Source organism: Scomber scombrus, chromosome 11, assembly GCF_963691925.1.
Source record: "Scomber scombrus chromosome 11, fScoSco1.1, whole genome shotgun sequence".
Taxonomy (NCBI): domain Eukaryota; kingdom Metazoa; phylum Chordata; class Actinopteri; order Scombriformes; family Scombridae; genus Scomber; species Scomber scombrus.
In genome coordinates, this window is record NC_084980.1 from 4,609,555 (window position 1) to 4,630,130 (window position 20,576).

Sequence of the window (20,576 nt, forward strand, 5' to 3'; positions counted from 1 at the left end):
GTACGCATTTTGCCACGGCCACCGGCCTCTACGGCAAAGCGCGGCTAGAAAAAAGTTGGGAATACTTTAACTTTTTGTGGCGAAGTGCGGCGAGAGAAAATCTGCAGCCAATCAATACAGAGTTGTTTGACGTGTGGAAGTATGTTTCAATAAATGTATTCCCGCCTGAAACACATTTAACAATGAAAGATAAGCTTATTGTGACTGTTTCTGCACATCACATACTCTACAACGCGTTGTACAGTTTAAAGATGCAGAAAACAGAAGCTGTATAGACAGAGATCACCAGTCTGCTCAGTGTGACTAGTGAGTTTCGAACTGAGATGTTAGAGCTGCATGTGGGTCAATATTTGGATAATTTTTCTGCTGCAAATTCAAACCCAACTCACACACAAGTGATGAAACAGGCTGTTTATGTCAGTGACATCATAATCACTCCCAGGTCTGTAATGTACCCACAGACAGACAAAGCAGCACCTTTTACTCCTCAAATAAAGCAGAGCAACAGAAAGAGTGACGTGTCGCTCCATGTTGCAAATAATCTCTTATCGTGGATTTATATTATTAATAAGAATTTTTTCCATTGAAAAAATCATGTTTAGTGGGATGACAGCTTTGGCAACCTATCTCACTTTAGAGAAATCACCAGGGACCCCTCCCACCCCCACCATGGACTGTTCTCCCTGCTGGCCTCTGGGAAGAGATTCATCAGTATTCGTAGCAGAGCAGCCAGATTCTGCAACAGCTTCTTCCCCCTAGCCATTAGATTGTTGAACTACCAGTAATCCCCCCCACCTACGCACACTCACAATGGACTATACAAGTTCACAGACTACTGATGTGCAATTATACTCATGAAAATGTGCTAGATATATATTTTAGTTTGATTTTTTAATTTCCCCTGTTATTTTTGATATCAGCACTTTTTAATATTCCGTACTTTTTTTGAGCCATTGCTACGAAGTTTCGTCTGGATGTGCACTGCATAGTGTATATCTGAATGAAAAATAAAAATCTATCTAAATCTATCTATCAGATATGTCAGCAATATTTTTTGATTCACATCGGTAGTTTATTACTGCGGCACACAGAATGACAGAAATGAAAGGTAAACTTTTGGATAGGCTGAATTCAAGGACGTGTGATGAACACTGAGGTGCGGTCAGGCACAATGAGACACCAGGAGAATCCAATCCAATTGGATTTATTATCACTTGTTTCTTGCAGGTAGTGGCAGGTATGGCACAGACAGGTGTGGAGGCTGACAAAAACCAATGCTGTTTTTTGAATGAAACTGAAATAGAAATAATGTCACTATATTAATTTAATACAATTAAAACAAATATATATTGGAAATCAGATAACTGGTAACAATACACACACGAATCATACTAGGTGGGGAAGGCCAAAACACATGCGTAGCGGAACTATCTGGCGATGAATGGGAAGAAGAACCGGTCCTAAATACTGCAGCAGCTTGTTGAGGTGATTGAGGTCAGGTGTGGAGATCAATGATGATGAGATTGAGGCCAGGTGTGGAGAAGCACAGGCAGGGGAGGAACCAGGAGGCCACACACACACACACAGAGAGACAAAACACAAAGGAGAGGGGACAAAACAGACAAGGAAACTCAGGTCACAGCTGGGGCTGTGACAGGTAAGTCTTTGATTTTTCTCTTCTGTACTTATTTGAGCTCAAAACTGGATCATTGTTCTCATCATTTTCTTATTAAACACACAATCTAATAATCCATCTTATATTTTGTTTTAAAAAGTAGATAAATCAGTATTTTTAAAACAACATTGTTTCCATGGAATCCATATCAACATGAACAACTATACAAGATATAAAAATGATATAAAATAATCCTTTGCTTTGTAAAGCCCTGAATCTCTGACACTCCAGTATGTGTATGATTATTTGAAATTCATTTTTCTTGCACTTTAATTTACTTTAGCCCTCTATTGCATGAATTAGTACTTGAACATGATAAAAATGTTTTAATGTGTTTTTATTACTTAAAATTGTCTAAATAATAGAAATATTTGAACATTTTTTTAAAATTTCATTCATTTTTGATTGGGGGGGGGGGGGGGGGGGGGGGGTAGTTGGTAAATAGTTGCCGTACCAAAAAAATCAAATTTTTCTCTAAATACATTATTTTATTGAAAACAAGACTAAACAAATCCAACTTATACTTAGTGGAATTTATCATACAATACTTAATAATGTTGTAATAAGATAGTTACATACACCTGTAATAAGACATGGGGACATCATTTTCTTCATCTAAAACATTTTTTTCCCAATCTAATTACATATAATTATTCTTATTCCATATATTAATTTAATTTAGTCACCATCAACATGTTTTTCAAATTCACATTACATTCTCCATTGTGACCCAGTTTCACCCTGTATAACTACTAGCAGGCAGGTCCCTGTCTCTGATGAAGCAGGGGAACAGGAACAGGGTACACTTGGAATAGGTTCAGATAACATGATTTTCCTCATCAGTGCCCACTAGCTCATCCTCTCTCTCCTCTGGTAGAAAATATAACTTTGTCCTGACTGAAGGCAGCATATGTAAACTGGCTAGAATGTCAAGAACTAGCACAAAATGCTGATTACATTATTTGCCGCTTTCTTCTTAGAATAAAATATTTTTAGGCCCTTTGACAACAAATGTACACAAAAGTAGACCAACATATAATTTGGGATAGATATTGCAGTTCCGTCTGCTAAAACTATGATTTCCAGTTGTGTCAGTTATAAATCAGATAATACATGACAGTTACAAAATGCCTGAAATTACAAACTATACATGAAAATGTTATTTAAATCCTTTTACATGGAATCAAAAGTTGTAAACATAATCCCAGAGTAGTCTAGCCTTATGTAAGTCAATTACACTCCAATAGGTTGAATGCACACAAATCACTTTGCATATTGTTGCCATATGGCTAAAAAAACACGTATCACATCTAAATTGGTTCTAATGATGAATGATTCATAGTTAACTTGTCCCAGAAAGTATTTAAATATTTTTCTTCAAGATATTATGCCTAAATATTGAACAATTAGTCAAGTTTGGGCGCCCTCAAATCACGACTTTTTCAGTCCATGTCCATGGAAAAAAGTATTGCAAACAGCATTTTCTGCTAGTGTGATGTAATCAATCATTTGTCCAGTTAAAGTAAAAAACTACCTATTCACAACAAAACAGTAAAACATGGACTTTATATTACTGCCTTTTAGTAAAATCGAGATAAAGTAATCGTTGCCATATTGCAACACCACGCAACAGTTACTTTGCTTAAATGAAAACTGAAGACTGACAGCTCTCTCTGGTGGATATCAGTCACACTGTCATTCACTGTCATGTTATGGTACAGTCAGTGGTATTATAACACCACGGACGAGTGCATGTGTGTTTTAATATAAACTGTGCACATGTTTTTGCTATTCTTCACCATGGCTGTATAAAGATTATTTTCTTAAATATCCAAAACAGCATTTATTTTCCAATTTCATCACATAATAATCATAATCATCAGGTCTGCTTTTAATACAACTGACATGTTAAGTGCAAATATTATTATCATCAATAGTTTTACAAAAGTCTGTGAAATCAGAATTCAGATGTGTATATATGTCATTTGTAATAGACAAAACAATGGCTGTTTTGAGTTTGTTGTAAAATGTGAAGGGTCTGTACTTGAGTGACAATCCACACACACACACACACACACACACACACACACACACACACACACACACACACACACACACACACACACACACACACACACACACGCACACACACACACACACATATCAAGGTGAGTGATGACGTCATGACGCATAGCCAGGAAGCGGCGTTTGGTATTTGGCATGCGCATATTACCGAGGAAGAAAAGCTCCAGTGTTTTAACCGACGGCATTAAATTGTAAACATTAGCAACCGGGGCTACTCCTCTCTGTCGCTGCGATGGAAATATAAGGTAAACAAAAAAAGAAAAAGTGCTAAATGTGCATAATTTTTTATCAGATAGTTGTTGCTGTTAACAATGTCAATACAAGCCGTTTAGGAAGCGTTGACGTGAAGTTTATTAACGTTACATTCTATGTTGTTCTATCGCGGTTTGATGCGGCTAAAGCTGCTATGAACATGTCGGCTAATTTAACAATGTCTTCATGTATTGTTACATGTCGTTTTGCTTGTAACGACCCACTTTAACGAAGCTTAAGTCGTTTTTAATGTGTTAGCAAACGCCTGTGGATTCCCTGCAACGGTGCTAACGATAGCACACGGCGTTCCCACATATCCTCACTGCTAACAACCAATCCTTGCTAATACACTTACTCTCTGTAGCACGCATTTCGTCTATTACGGTAATAGCTTTCCGTCACTGATATCAATACATTACATTGAAGCTGAATTCGTACAACACAGTGAGAGGTTGTCATTAGCTAACTAGCTAGCCGACTGCGATTCGGGACCTGTCTATCTGCTGAAACTGCTAACAACAAACAGCTGAGCTAGCCTGGCTTAGTACTACCTGTCGGTCATGTGAAGAATGTAGCTAGAAACAAACGACCGAGAAGGAGAAGTAGTGTGCTAATATCACTGACTTTAATCGGTATTTTAACACAAATTTCCCATTAACATGAAGTGATATTATGATCCCGTTACGCCTTCCTGTTTTTCCACTAATTAATCCTGACCTGTGATAAGGTTTTACAACGTTAGTGTGATGTTATCTCTGTGACAGCTCACTCCCAAACCCACACAGCTGTTTTCAGTGTCAAATGGACAACTAGCTATATAATAGGTGACTGCTTGACCAAAGAAAACAAGCATAAGCGATCTTAATGAAGCATTTAAAGCACCAACATTGCAGCTATATTTTGTCATCCATTGAACTTTACTGCATACTTGAATACAACTACAGATACTTTACTTTGAAGTGTTAATATAGAGTAAAATTTAATCACAATGCTCACATTTCACAACTGATTGCAAAAAGTTGTCTAATAGTTGCATTTAAAATGTATTTCAGCTCTATAAATATAAATATAAATATTCCTTTATTGGTCCCACAGTGGGGAAATGTACATTATTGCAGCAGCAAGTCGATAGTAAAAAAATAGAAGAGCAAACATAGAAGAATAAACAACAATAAAACAAAGAGACAGTAGTAGTAGAACAATATAGTAAAAGAATAGCAACATCATGTGCACAGTATTATTGGTGTTAAATGAGTTGAAACTGTCATTGCACATATTTTAAGTCAAATATATGTATATAAACACACACATATATATATATATATATATATATATATATATATATATATATATATATACACACACATATACGCATATATGCTGCACAGTTGAACTGAAGTACAGTAGTATATCCATAATGTATCTTGAAATGAAAACAACCCTTTTAGGACATGTAATAATATATAATGTTGTACACACAGTGTCAGAGAAGTGCACCTTCAGTTAGTTAGTTAGTGGTGTCTTATCCAAGTGTATTATATTTAAAGATGTTTTTGTCACTGCTCCCTTTTAAACACACATGATGGGGAACAGAAAAGCAGAAATGTCCTCACAGCTGTTTGATACAGTGTCAACAAAAGCTGTACATCATGAGTTTTGAAAAGTCAGGGTTCAGTAAAGGGCTACAGTGTTTGATTGCAATATACTGTACAGATGTGTCCGATAAACTGGTGACTCGGTGTGAGCAAACACATTAGTCAAATAAATATCAGCCTGGCTTAGAGGAACGCCTACAGATCAGACTTGGTGGGTGAAACACAAACTACAAGACATGTAAAAAAAAAAATCTGCCCAGCTTGTGTCACAAAAGGAAATTGAAAACTAGATACAAAATAACTAAATGGAGGATGTAGAAATTGTGTGTTTTCTGTCTTTCTACAGTTAAGATGAGACTTACATTCAGACTGACTGATTCATTTTGTTGTGTTTGTAGGTTAACCACAAGGTGTGGAACCAAACATTGCTCTTCAGTGCATGGACGCAAAGCCAATGCGCAGGTAGGTGTGGTGTTAGTATGTAAGTATGAAGGAATGTGTGTCACAGAAAAATGAAAAAATCAGCATTTGTCACAATGATAGTGATGAATCATTCCTATACAAACTCTGTTTAAATAATGTGCTTCTAATAATCAAGTTGTCTGCTTACAGTGTTCATTTTGGTGCTTTTCATACATGACAACATAATTCAAATTTTCTGCAATTTACTGCTATGATACATGTATGATAGCATCATTATTGCCTCCCAGTAACCCGTCTGCTTCCTGTTGGTTATCTGAGGCATTGACATGACAGGAAAAAGAAAGTCATTTTCTCTCAATGATGACAAACTGCCAGAAACGAGCCAATGAGATCAGCAGTGAAACAAGTGTTTGAAACAGCTGTACTTTATTTTGAAACAGTCAATCAAATTCAGTAAATAGTGAAGCTTATATAGTATATATATTCATATAATAAATGTCCAAATGTGAATTAAATGTTAATCTGCACGAGAAATAAAGAAAAAGGGGAAAAAAAGTTCAGTTACTAATCATCCACTGATCAATTTAACCTGGACATGCATTATCACTATAAGCAGTTAGTTTTAAATCCAACAGAGGTGGAAAGTAACAAATTACATTTACTCGCATTACTGTAATTGATTAGTATTTTTGTGTACTTGTACTTTTTAAAGTAGTTTTAAAAATCTGTAATTTTACTTTTACTCAAGTATGTCTTGTTTATATCACACCCCGTTACTGAGTAAAAACATTTTTTTAAAGCAAAGGAGGATCCCCCCTTAAGTAAATAATTAAGTAACTTATACTCAAGTAAAAGTTAAAAGCAGCTTGTTTAAAATTTACTCTGAGTACATTTTTAAACCAGTAATTTTACTTGTATTTAAGTAAAATTTCATCAAAGTGGTGGTACTTTTTCTTGAGTAGAATATTTCAGTACTCCTCACCTCTGAAATCCAAGCTTAGATTTATAGTCCCACCATGACCTGTGTTATATGTCAATTTAGTGTTTTACTCAAGGGAAGTCTTCTCTGATCAGGAGAAACATAATGTGTGAACCCCCTCGGGACTCAGCAACACCCATCCTGCAGGCTGCATCACCACATACACAGCAGACATATCCCTCCTATACAGTTTCCTCTTGATCAAAGCCTAGTCATTAAGGACTCTACAAAGAATGCTCCTACCCCGCCTGCCCCCAAGACTACTGGGTGGATCTGACCCCAGCCCCCTTTTTTGCTTTGCTAAACCTTTTAAGTGGTGGTCAGCGTGTGTCCTCTGACAGGTTCATGATCCAGATTTAGACAGAGGGAGTTCCAAACTGCTCTCTTTATAGTCTGAGAAACACCTCCTTAAAATAAACTAGTGCTTTCACAATAAGGGGCTCCATGCTGGATGGAGTCTGAGTAGAAATGGACATGTTACTAGGAGAAGGAGACAGACATTGTGATTTGTTGTAATAATTCTGTGTTTATTTTATTAGTGGCTCACATCAGGATGAGTTCTCTAGCTTGTATATTGTATATGCAACATGTCCTCCATATTAATGCAGCAGGAGGCTGACAGGCTCCCTGCTGCTGTGAAATACATATATACAATTCTGGCTTTGTTGTCTAAAACCAAACAAACAGAACAGATGGAAATGTATAATAAGTAGGTGCTGCAGTCACAATTTAACTCATGATATTATGCCAGCAAGACACCGTTTCCATAACAACAACAAAATCTGACTCCAGACAAACCTGCAATTCATGATATATTACATTGGGGGACAATAATATGTTTAAAGTGAGTTACATTTTTTAGGTATAATTAAATGCCATAATTGTGTGTTGGTAACTTGCTGCACTTTCAAAACAACACACCACACACACACTGCAGTCCTATTCCACCTCCACAAAGCTGACAGCTGAAAACAGATCCTGACTTTTTATCCCTATAATAAAAGTTGATGGCAGTTTTCATTAGAAAAATCATTTGTTGCACCTGTAATGATAAGGCCACATGTTGAGCCAGATGTGTCCACGTGACAGAGATTTTTTTGGCTGGTACTGACAACATGAGAACCAAACCATCTTGTGCCCACAGCCCTAAAAAAGATGGAGGGGTACACTGAGTGAAGCTACTGGTGTAGAGTTGACACTGTTTATCTATTGGCCAGTGACCAAAAGTACTTATAATCTCTAACATCCTGTACAAATGTTTCCAAATGCTGCATCTTTTTGTTAACAAAGGATAACAAACAAGCATATATTTACCGGTTGAACTAATTTAACTTTATGTCCAGGGCCACCAGCGCACGCCAAGACACCACTGGAATGGACATCACCAGCCGCTGTACTCTGGGGGACCCCAACAAGCTCCCTGAAGGGGTCCCCCAGCCCGCGCGCATGCCCTACGTCTCGGACAAACACCCGCGGCAGACCCTGGAGGTGATCAACCTGCTGAGGAAACACAGAGAGCTCTGCGACGTGGTGCTGGTGGTGGGCGCCAAGAAGATTTACGCCCACAGAGTCATCCTGTCCGCCTGCAGCCCCTACTTCAGGTACAAAGACACGAAGTTGCTTTCAGAGCTCGTCTATGAAAGGAATATATCAAGTATATGAAAATGAATCTATTGGCCAGTTAATGATTTCCATCTTCTCTCAGGGCCATGTTCACTGGAGAGCTTGCTGAAAGCAGGCAGACCGAAGTGGTCATCCGCGACATCGATGAGAGAGCCATGGAGCTGCTCATTGACTTTGCCTACACCTCACAGGTAACCATAGTAACAGTACTTGTAGCGCCAGTTGAAATGAATAAAGCTTTATCAGTGGTTTTCTGAGGTATTTTATTCTTTTTAGGAGTCCTTGATAACCTCGTCTTACAACCAACCAACATCGAAAGGGCTAAAAAGAAAAACAACAAAAAGCCATTAGTCCAAACATGTATAATTAGCTTATATTATTTAGCTTTAATTTACATAAGATGAACTTAAATTTAACACAAACATAAATGTACAGTAATCCTTTACCTTGTTGCCACTTTCAACCGGGCTAATACATAACTCTTATAGTTTAGAACAACTCTGTTGCTATTTTTTATTGATCTGTGTGATGATTGTTTACGTTATTACCATCAATGTACCGTTAATTACCTACAATAATACATTGTAGATAAAAACCAACACATCGATGTCCTTTACAATACTGATATTTAGCTATATACATGCTGCTGTCGTCCATACGTTTTCAAGATTTAAGTATTTTATACAGTTTGGGAGAGATTAAATGTGTCATAAGAGCAGTAAAAGAGTATGACAGGTATGTCCAGGAGAGGTTAGAAAAGAAGAACTGAAATTAATATCTAAAAGGAAAGAAAAGGAGGGTTCAACATACATATAACAATTGAAATGAAGGGGCAGGAAGACAAGAGAATTACAAAATCATTCACTTGACATCTCAAGGGCTTTATATATTTGACCCACTTATTTCATAACTTTATGAATAAAGTTTTCTTGAGACGAAGAGAGAAAGTAATCCTTTCTATAATATAAATATCATTTACTATATTTATCCATTCTTTTTTTATAGGAGGTTCAGGAAACAAGCAGCATCTCATCAGCACTTTTTTAAAAAGCAAAATACCAAACAAATATATATATCAGGTCGCCTTGCATGGAAGTCAACATGTCCTAAGAATAAAGTGGGAAACTGAGAGGGCAGAACATGTTTTTTTAATGCTAATTATGAATCTTTGCCCAGAAGAGTCTTATCACTGGACAGTCCCAAAAATACGTGCCAATACATGTCTCCAACATTCAACATCTCCTCTCACCAAACACACTTTTTTGCTTTTGGTGTCATTAAAAAAAACAAATAAAACCCTTCCACCCAAACTCCCTCCAAATATGAAAGTAACATTTGTTGGTTTTGAACAAACAGTACAAAAAGTTTTTTGTGACCAGGCTGTGAGTCAGCTGTTGTGAAAAGCAAGTTCAAAAGTTAACATTTATTTAACTGTGTCTGTGTTAATCACCAGAGGCTGTAAAACTCACATCCTTTTTGACTTTTCCCATGTTTAGTTTTACAACACTGAATGACACTGTTATATTAGGAGAACATCTCTAAAAATGGGTCGAAATATGTATAACGGTAAATAATTGATCGTGTCAGTATTTAAAGACTCTGCTATGAAAGTTATAAACTGTTTACTGGTGCAGTTAAATGTCTCTAGTAGTCAGAATGAGTGTAATTGAGATCATTTGTGTGTAATTAAGGTTTTAACATGTAATATTTGAGATGTGATACACCAAAATCCAACTAATGGTTATCCAACTTCATAGTTAAAACCACGCTTTGATTTTAAAGGAGTATTGCAAACAAATCCATAAAAATGTTATTTAAGTGTGCCAAATCAGAGGAAAGATACAAGAATATGTAAATATGACTTCTTGAAATTGAAACGTGGTACGTGAGTGTGTGTGTGTGAAGGAATCCACCAAGAGGCCTGAGGCTCCACACAAGCCTGAGATATACATACATACATACATGAACTAACTAATACTTCTGTGCTGCTCTCTAGGTGACGGTAGAGGAGGGGAACGTTCAGACTCTGCTCCCTGCGGCTTGCCTGCTGCAGCTGGCTGAGATCCAGGAGGCCTGCTGCGAGTTCCTCAAGAGGCAGCTGGATCCATCCAACTGTCTGGGCATAAGGGCCTTCGCTGATACACACTCCTGTCGCGAGCTGCTCCGCATCGCAGACAAATTCACACAGCACAATTTCCAGGAGGTGAGAGAACGTTCTGAATGTAGACAAATGAACAGAAGTAGATGTCATGTTGTGTAAAGTCACTGCTTCCTCTAAGAAATGATTACAACTCATTGCTCTCTTGTAAAAAAAAACAAACACTTGAAACAGGAGAAATCTTGTTATGCAGGCAAATAAGCGTGAAACACTCAGAATCGAGCATGTCTGTGTTTACACGCCGTCTGTGTCGTCTTGTCACGCTATCCTAACTCAATTAGTTTGTTTTCTGAGTCTTTCTCTAGAGCTGTTTATCGAACTTCTTCTTCCAAGCCTCAGGATGTGTCGTCATGGTAACTACTGTACAGACGCCCGGCGTACGACACAGTAGTTAGACAGGGGACGGTAAACATGGAAAAAGTCCAGACAGTCTTGACAGCAGCGTGTTGACTCATGATTATGTGACATGTGATAGTTTTTTGTGCCTGCGCAGCACATTTAGAGCAGTGTTGCTTATCAGTTAAACAGGAGGCAGTCCAAGGATTTTTTTCATTTATCTGTATCAGTCATGTCATTTTATATCAATTGGTGTGCCGCCACCGCCAGATGGTATTTGACACTGGAAACCTTTTAAAGGGACAGTCAGGAGTGTGTGTGCAAAAACAGTGACGTTGATTTAAAACAAAATATATATATAAAAGAAAAAGAGGTGAAAATTATCCACAGCTAATTCAATAAATAACTTAAGCCAAAGCAAATCAAATCAAATCTGCAGCCTCACAGCAAGTTTCCATCAACACCTATAACAGGATTGAAGCTCTTTAACACTTACATACTGTTCAGGGGTCAGATTTGGCCCATTTTTTTTTTTTTACATTTGAGAGCTGCAAAAACACCATATAGACATTTCTTTCAGGAGGACTTTTCCTAATGTGGCCCTGAATATACAGAAATAAAATGCATAATTTTTGTTATAGTTTGTGCAGCTGATACACATTTTTGTCTCATGCAGATGTCTAAATTTGTTCAAAAATCGGCATTCAAACATGTTGGAGTCTTCATAATCTAAAAATGTTTTTTATCTTGGATCATAAAATAGTGATAAATAAATAGAATACACTAAATTAAGGATTAATTAAACATTGATTAATGACTGATGAATGTGAATTAGTGTAGAGACTTAATTATGAGTGAGATCATGAACAGTATGTGAGGGTTAATAAAATATAACATTGTGGAACAGAAAATACTCAACTGAATATGTGTAACATGATTGCTAAATGAACAAACACTCAACTAAACACAAAAAATGTACACAAAACAAAAAGACAAAATGCAACAAAAGCACAACAAACATACAAATATAGACAAGACAACAAAACAAGAAATAAACAATAGTAAAGCCTACAATTACAACATAATAAACAGCAGGGGAAAATGATCATTCAGTATATAGTGTAAGTGTAAATGTAAAAGTTCTCTCTCTGTTCTCTGTTAACATGTGAAGTAGAGATTTACAGGCAAATTCAATCTTCATACAAAGCTGTGGTCCATCCATTCAGGTGACTTTAATTACATAATGAGGCCATATTTAATTAGAGCTCCTCTCAGGACAGTATGGGAGTATACAGATTGTGTAAGTTTGGCATTTTCATCATCATTTTGTTTTATTTCAATTTTTTTTAGGATGGGAAAATTGATGCCTTTTTATAAGTCTTACAATGTTACAGTTAAAGTATTATTTCAGAATTTTAGTTCAAATTAAATGACCCAAATTAAAGCTGAAGTCTGAGAGGTTTAACAGCACTTTTCACAGCTGACATTTTGACCTGTCTGCAGTAAAAGCACAGGTTTGATTTAATACTGTTAATGATGGGATCCTTGTTAAGACATGACCTGAACTAAATGAGGCCAATCCTGTATTTAATCACACCTGTAATTTCTCTACTAATGAAAATGTCCAAACTATTCCATAAAGGTTCATGTGGCTGCAGGTTTTTGTTCCAACCAAGCAGGGGCACACCAGGCTTGACTAATTTAATCAGCTGATCTTCAGACAGTTGATTGGTCCAATCTAGTGAGTGCGCTCTTGATTGGTTGGAAGAAAAAACCCTGCAGGCACACGGCCCTTTATGGAACAGTTTGGACATGCCTGGTCTATACAGTCAGTATAGGTGAGTTTGTGAGTGATGCAATCTTCAGACAAACAATGACTGAGAGCTTATGTGAAGAACAACATGATGAGGTGATGTGTGATAAACTGCATACAGTGCAAAAGTGAAGCAGGAAACATGGATTCCAACACAGAGAACATACAGTATTTAGCTGTTAACAGGTAGTAGCTATAAATAAGAACTGTCCCATTAAATCTTCCAGTAAGCCATAGCTGTGAGTGAGCATGCACATTAACACACCGGCTCTGGCTGCACTAAATGGAACACAGCCATCATCAGCGTTATCAAATACAGCGGTGCTTTTCCTGCTCTGACATGTGAAGCTGTCTGTATTCTACTTAACAACTTACAGGATTAGTTGTGGAACATAATTTGCACGTGTTGCGAGTCGTGATGATCCTAACTCGCTCGAAGGAAGAGGAAGACGGTGATGATTATAACACTGTAATAATGGCACGGCTGTGAAAGTAGATGGACGTACTGATTAAGGAGAATTGGTATGCTGTGATTCCACTACATGGTACTGACTCGACTCGACCTGGGTGTGTGTGTACCGCTTCATTCACTAAACAAGGAAGTATACTAGAATCAGTTTAGGATGAGGGGGGGGTATTTCTCTTAGTTTGATAACGTTAAATGTAAAGTTTGACTTACTTTAAGATAGTAGCATCATCTCAGCGTGCTTGAATCCTCGACGTAGGTGATAAAATAAAAAGGTACAAGGTGCTATCCACAACAAAACCAAAGAGGTGCAAGTTGAGTCATACCCTGCGGTGGAAAAGTGGCTCCTTGGTTCTATCTTTGTGGCCGAGCTGCTGACTGACTGCTCTTACTCTGTTCTGTTTTTCTCGTCAGGTCATGGAAAGCGAGGAGTTCATGCTGCTGCCCGCCAACCAGCTGATCGACATCATTTCCAGCGATGAGCTCAACGTGCGTAGCGAGGAGCAGGTTTTCAACGCTGTGATGGCCTGGGTCAAATACAGCATCCAGGAACGCAGGCCGCAGCTACCACAGGTTTGTTACGGGGAAAAAAGTTTGCTTATGAGTGTATTAACTCACAATAAATACACTTTGACAATGACGTGTGATTTCATGTTCACTGTAGGTGCTGCAGCATGTCCGTCTGCCGCTGCTCAGCCCCAAGTTCCTGGTGGGCACCGTGGGTTCAGACCCTCTCATTAAGAGTGACGAGGAGTGCAGGTGGGTGCTGCTCGTGTGAATACAAGTTGTCCACCATTCAGATGCAGCTGGTGGGGAAATGATGCTAGTGCAGATCTGGATCCAGGAATCTTTTAAGATATTTAACATACATCCTTTTCTATTTTAGTTTGAATTTTAAACTTGTAATCATTTGAGTAAAACAGAAGCAGAGTAGGAGCAAGTAGGAGATCTCTACCTCCATTTTTATGCAGTGATGATTACCCAAGCTTGAGTTATGGTTGACCTAATGTGGATTTAATTTGTTTTTTGGCTGTGTTAGAGACCTGGTCGACGAGGCGAAGAACTACCTGCTGCTGCCACAGGAGAGGCCACTGATGCAGGGCCCGAGAACCAGACCGAGGAAACCAATCCGCTGTGGAGAAGTTCTCTTTGCAGGTCAGTGTTTGTAAGCATTAAAATGCTATTGTTTCTACTCTGGGGTTTTAAATTGATAATGTCACCGGTACTGTGCCTTTTGTCATTTATCACAGTTCAGTTAATCTTTTTGTCTTTCCCTATTTGTTTAATTATTTGTTTGGTTGCTAGTGTGATGTTTGCTACCTAAATGAAATGGCTCACCTGCATATTTTTGGTGCCAGTTATGTAATCCTGCATATGGTCTTCTTTTTGTATCTCATAGTCGGTGGTTGGTGCAGCGGTGACGCCATTTCCAGCGTGGAGCGTTATGATCCTCAGACCAACGAGTGGCGGATGGTGGCGTCAATGAGCAAACGGCGATGTGGAGTCGGCGTCAGTGTCCTGGATGACTTGTTGTATGCAGTGGGAGGTCATGATGGCTCGTCTTACCTCAACTCAGTTGAAAGGTTTGCCACGATCATACATTCTACTCCACCTTGTCATGTCTTTTTGCTCACCTTGTCTTTCCATTCCCTGTCAGATTAAAAACACCTTGCATTTTTCTCTATCCCATCTGTCCTGCCTAGATATGATCCTAAGACCAATCAGTGGAGTAGTGACGTGGCGCCCACCAGCACCTGTCGTACCAGCGTAGGCGTGGCTGTCCTCGGTGGTTATCTGTATGCTGTGGGGGGACAGGATGGGGTTTCCTGCCTCAACATTGTTGAAAGGTATCAGTAATAACTGACCATTTTTGCATACTGTACCTTTTTACACGATAAAATCTTCCTCTGCTGACTACTTTAATGGGAGTACAGCTCTATGTAACAGAGTGCCGTCCTTCCTGTGCTGCAGGTATGATCCTAAGGAGAACAAATGGACTCGTGTTGCTTCCATGAGCACCAGGCGACTGGGTGTAGCCGTGGCTGTGCTGGGGGGATTCCTGTACGCTGTAGGAGGGTCTGATGGGACGTCACCATTAAATACAGGTGTGGTACTGATTCATATGATGAATACAGATTGTAAAGGCTAACTGCATTGCATTCTTCTGTCTGCTACAGCACACATATCTGCTCTGTAAATCAATTGTATTGTTTTCTACTCTGAAAAAAAGGTATACTGTCATCCGTGATAGAATACAGGGTGGAGAGCTTGTTCCTTTACAGCAAATCACATCTTTTCATAAAGCAGCATCGTCAGCGTTCCATCATAGGCAGTAGATGGTCACACTGAACCTGATAGGATCCTGCTGCTCAACACATACTTTCTAAAGTGTCCTTATCTAACTTACAAACATGAACACATCTTGTCCTGTACCTTAACTTGTTGAATGAGCCACCAGTTCACGTTCTCGTTTGGTTTTCCACAGTGGAACGTTACAACCCTCAAGAGAACCGCTGGCACACGGTGTCTCCCATGGGCACCAGGAGGAAACATCTCGGCTGCGCGGTCTACCAGGACATGATTTACTCTGTTGGAGGCAGAGACGACACCACAGAGCTGAGCAGTGCTGAGCGTTACAACCCAAGGACCAACCAGTGGTCTCCTGTAGTTGCCATGACGTCTAGACGGAGCGGGGTGAGTGTGTGTTTTAAGCACAGTTGTTACCACTGCTGCAGTCATATGTCAGCAACTAGACTAGACCTACACTACATTTCATCTGTTAAAAGATTTAGTTACATGTTTTACTTTATTTTGCCATAGTGTGTATTGACAGTCTATGTATGAGGTTGAAATGTAACTGTGTGTGTGTGTGTGTGCATAGGTGGGCTTGGCTGTGGTCAATGGTCAGCTGATGGCAGTAGGAGGCTTTGACGGGACGACGTATCTCAAAACTATAGAAGTCTATGACCCTGATGCCAACACATGGAGGTAAGCACCACCCTACAAAATAATATAAAATATGGTTACTAAATACAACTGTGTAACAAAAGCCAAAATAGAGCAGTAATAATAATAGTCTGTGTATATACATATAAAGCAAGTATTTCAATTTAAATATTTTTGTGATTGTAATCAATTTTATAGATTTTTTCAAGAAAGAGAAATATGAGTATGCACCAATGGCTGTACACAATACGACCACAATGATATCAACTACTACTACTTAATACACCCTACCTATATACAATATCTAGGTTAGCAAAATATACAGATTCTCTAAACTTTTCTCATTTTAATCTGCCGCTGAGCGTCACAATCACCAGATAAAATGACAATTATCACCAGCATACATCAAAGCAGCTGCTGCAAAATAATGTTAAGTCTATAATTAACTTGATAACAGACCGAAATTAAACTAGTCTAGTGTCAGGTTTGTGTGCTCTCTGCAGCTGGGTCTGCACCCAACCAAAGATCTTCTGTGAGGGAAGACCCTCCATTCTGCAACGGCACCGTTCAGTTGTAAGAGGACAGAGTCTCTGTAATTCCAGCGACTCCCAATAGAGTGATGGGTATTCTCTCTCGTCAATATGAGGACAACCATTCTCAAGTTTAACTTTTATTCATATCATATCAATAATTTACATATTGCAAAAAAATGCGATTGGTCTAGCAACACAGAGCCATCAGGACGCTTTGCTCTCCAGCGCGCACTCTTACTTGTTCGCTGCAGATTCCGGGAGATTGTAGCTCCTTTGCGGGCGTCAGGGAGCCGCTATCAATATGCGGGACAGTTGAGATGTCTGACTTCCATCTAGCCAGGTGACTTCACGTGTAGCGCCGGCACTGCAATAGCGCTAAGGGGCGGTAATTAAAGATTCAGTGGCACAGAAATCTGCATTGCTTTTCGGTCTGGTTACAAACGTTAACGTCAGCACCGGTGCCATTATGGTATTGAGTATCTGTACGCATCCCTATTTATAAGGGTTTAGTTTTTATACCAAGATGGAACAAAAAGATGAAAAATAAAGGTTGTGACAAATAACAGTATTAATTTATTCATTTGGGATGGTATGCTTATCTCTCAGTTCAATACTGTCATGATACATGCCAAACCATTCATTACTTATTACATTAACTTGATAGTTTTCCTGTGATGCCAACCTTTTTTCAACAAGTTCCACACACTGTTTGTCCTCATTTACAAACTGCTTGTTTGCAGTTAAAAGATGATTTCTAATCACCTGCACTAACTCTACTGCACAACAGAACAATTGCCCCTTTCCTCCCTCATCATTTGACTTTCACCTCTTTCTAGGTTGTACGGAGGAATGAACTACCGCCGGCTAGGTGGAGGCGTGGGCGTCATTAAAATGACTCACTGTGAATCCCACATATGGTAACAACAACACCACTCCCCCAAAACACACACATACACCCACTCGCTTCTCGTCACGTTGCAACGGATGCCTCTGTTCACTGACTCTCGTGCCTCCAAAAGAGACGCTGATAGGTTATTCACGCGAGGATGAGAGGAATGTTGGGGGAGACGAGACCGAAATCGGAACAAACTTTTGAACTATAGTTCATCCCAAACCCCCCACTCCGAGGTCATTAACTTTGAAAACCCTTGTCGTCTTCAGTGATTTGACCACGGTCTCCATGAAGTGCACTGAGAGCAGAAGTCTACCATTAAGCCTCCAGTTTGGAGAGGACTGGCAGTTACAAGTCCTTCTCCGGTGACCTCACCATGTTTCCTTCCCCTAAGCTACTCGATCAAAATGGGACTTGACCGAGACTGCTACCAGAGGAGATTGTCCTACGTTTCTAAGGCTCAGAGGAAATGAGAAGTTCGGCATCAGGTCACCGGAAGACGGCTTTTTCAGTCTTTCCAGCTGTCTTTCCCTTAATTTCTGGCAAGCGAGTACCACCCTGAATGACTGAAACGAAAGAAAGTACAGCAGCCAGCGGACCAGCAAACTTTCTGTTCATTGTTGAGGTTGATTCTTTCCTGGAGACACAACATGACATATCGACTGTCCGAAGTCAATCTACGCTCTCTCATCGTGTCTCTACATAGCTTTAGTCCAGGCTGTGAAGCATACATCTCAACTGACACTGTTGTGTCTCTGGGCCTCATGTGTAGCATTAAACAGTAGAATGAAGGCATCTGGATACCCAGAGATGTAAAAAAAAAAATAACACGTCTTTCACCGGTCATTGCCACCAATGAAGATGGCCAGCAGGAGAAGGATGAGTATGAGAAAGTCGGTGCCACCCAAACTTTCAGTTGTTGAATGTGACCCTTTACACCTTAACAGGGGGCTACTGTAGCTGTTTGTTACCTTGGGTTTTAGTTCAGATTCTGTCAATGTGGTCTTTTAGTCCATCTTACCCCTTCAATGAAAAGGTCTCCAAAATTATCCAATTCTCGTCACCAGTTGATTCTTGACTCCAGTGTTCAATCCTGACACCTCTGTATGCTTTAAATGGACTATGATGCCGAACCAGGTCTAAGGGCAAAGTCCCAAAAGCCTCACATAATCTCCAAGAGCCCTGTGGTTTGTTTGTCTGTGTTGTGTCCAAGTGATGAATCCTACAAATGCAGTAACGATGCACAAAGCGTTTATAATGGTGCATTCAGGTGTTGTACTCACAAAAAGCGACTAAATTAGTTCCAATCCTGCCTACTTTCTCGCCTTCACACACCTGGTACACCTAGTCAGTCACTGTATTAACTGGGCCTAAATGCCACATTGTATGTTTCACATAGTTGTAAAAAAAAGTTAAGTATAGTCTAAATTCAGAAAGATGGTTTCAGAAGCTGTAAGACGGTCTGACAAGTACTTTAGAAGCATACTGACGCTGTAATTGTGACATATACCACCTTCACCCCACCAGTGGGAAAATTGAGCTTTCAAGTTTTCTATATTTTCTTATTGTTATCAAATCCCATGAAAGTGACGAAATGATGTGTTAGTCTATCTTTTCACACTCCACCCACTTCCTCAGCCATACTGAATATGTTCCAACTGTAAAATCCTGTCACACATGTATAGTTAAACTTTCTAAGAAAAAATAAAAAAGGCTCAGCTGACTACTGTAGTTCTCTCAAAGTGTGCTAAAACACAAGGAAAGTGTGCATTGGTTACTTTCAGCTGCAGATTAATACAGATTTTGTGCACTGTTGAGGTTTTCTGCCAGCAGGACGGTGTGTGTGGGACTGAGTCAAAATAAACTACAGTGTGTGTGTGTGTTCATGGTGATGAAGGAACATTTCACCCAGTTTGACTCATTGAGGTGTGATGTGCGGTATGTGTTTTTTTAAAAATAGTTTTTTGACAAAAACGGAGCGTTACGGCACAGAGGAATATTAGACTTTGATAGAAAGTCTTTTCATGGGATTTGTTAACAATAAGGAAAATATAGAATATCACAAGACTTTCCTATTTAAAGTGAATTGTAGTATTAGTGACCGCTGTCGGTGGAGATTGTTAAGCAAAATGTAACAAAAACATACTGCTTTAAAATACTAGATTACTTTCCCTGCCTTGGTTATAAAAATCACTTTTACCTGCTTATATGTTGGCACTGAACACTGGAGCCAGTTACATAACTTTGTATTTCTCTACCAAAGTTGAGCTTACAAGCCCACTGTGCAAGAAATAAGTTCAGCATTATGTGACATTCTATACTCTAAACTTGTAAATATTTTAGGGTAGAACAGAAAGATGCTGATCACCTCCGAGGGATTGATTTAGACAGCACTGAAGTCGGGGTGTATTTCACATTCAGCTCAGAATAGTTAATATAAACTGTATTCATCAATATGTTAGATAGGACCACATTCTCCAGCAATTGAGCACAAATGGTTTGGGATTATTTAACATGGACCTGTAGATTTCTGTGTTTTATTAATATCTCTGAAAGTCTAAAGAAAGATGTGTTTTTCATAGAAATGGAGGAAAATTATACACAGTGTCTCTAATTTGATTTCTGTTACAAGCTTCACAGTTGACAGACTTTACGATGAACGTCCACTACATCAATGGTCCTGCAAAAAACTCAAAAAAGTAGGGAGTTTTTCCTGACAAAGACCTCTGAACTGAGTGTAAGACAAATGCAGTAACGCCTTTTTTTTGGATGGAGCACATACATTCAGTTTTTCTATATG

At 39.0% G+C, this 20,576-nt stretch overlaps 1 protein-coding gene across 2 annotated transcripts; it reads left to right on the plus strand.

The window, feature by feature from the left end:
• Positions 1-3,916: 3,916 nt before the first annotated feature.
• On the plus strand, positions 3,917-20,058 carry klhl20 (kelch-like family member 20). 2 transcript variants are annotated; one of them, XM_062428657.1, is made up of 14 exons: positions 3,917-4,005; positions 6,006-6,069; positions 8,353-8,610; positions 8,715-8,823; positions 10,629-10,835; positions 13,820-13,978; positions 14,070-14,164; positions 14,445-14,560; positions 14,805-14,988; positions 15,109-15,252; positions 15,353-15,510; positions 15,891-16,099; positions 16,287-16,393; positions 17,721-20,058. In XM_062428657.1, exons 2-14 carry the CDS (start codon positions 6,047-6,049, stop codon positions 17,803-17,805), a joined length of 1,854 nt encoding a protein of 617 aa, XP_062284641.1. In that variant the 5' UTR covers positions 3,917-4,005; positions 6,006-6,046; the 3' UTR covers positions 17,806-20,058. The 2 variants fall into 2 exon arrangements, with proteins under 2 accessions (XP_062284641.1, XP_062284642.1); XM_062428658.1 differs by having other exon boundaries at positions 15,377-15,510.
• The last annotated feature ends 518 nt before the right edge of the window (positions 20,059-20,576 follow it).

Coding starts and splice junctions, on each gene's coding strand:
- klhl20 (XM_062428657.1), top strand. CDS start 6,047: ATGGACGCAAAGCCAATGCGCAG. Junction 8,824..10,628: donor ACTTTGCCTACACCTCACAG/GTAACCATAGTA, acceptor GCTGCTCTCTAG/GTGACGGTAGAGGAGGGGAA. Junction 13,979..14,069: donor GCAGGCCGCAGCTACCACAG/GTTTGTTACGGG, acceptor TGTTCACTGTAG/GTGCTGCAGCATGTCCGTCT.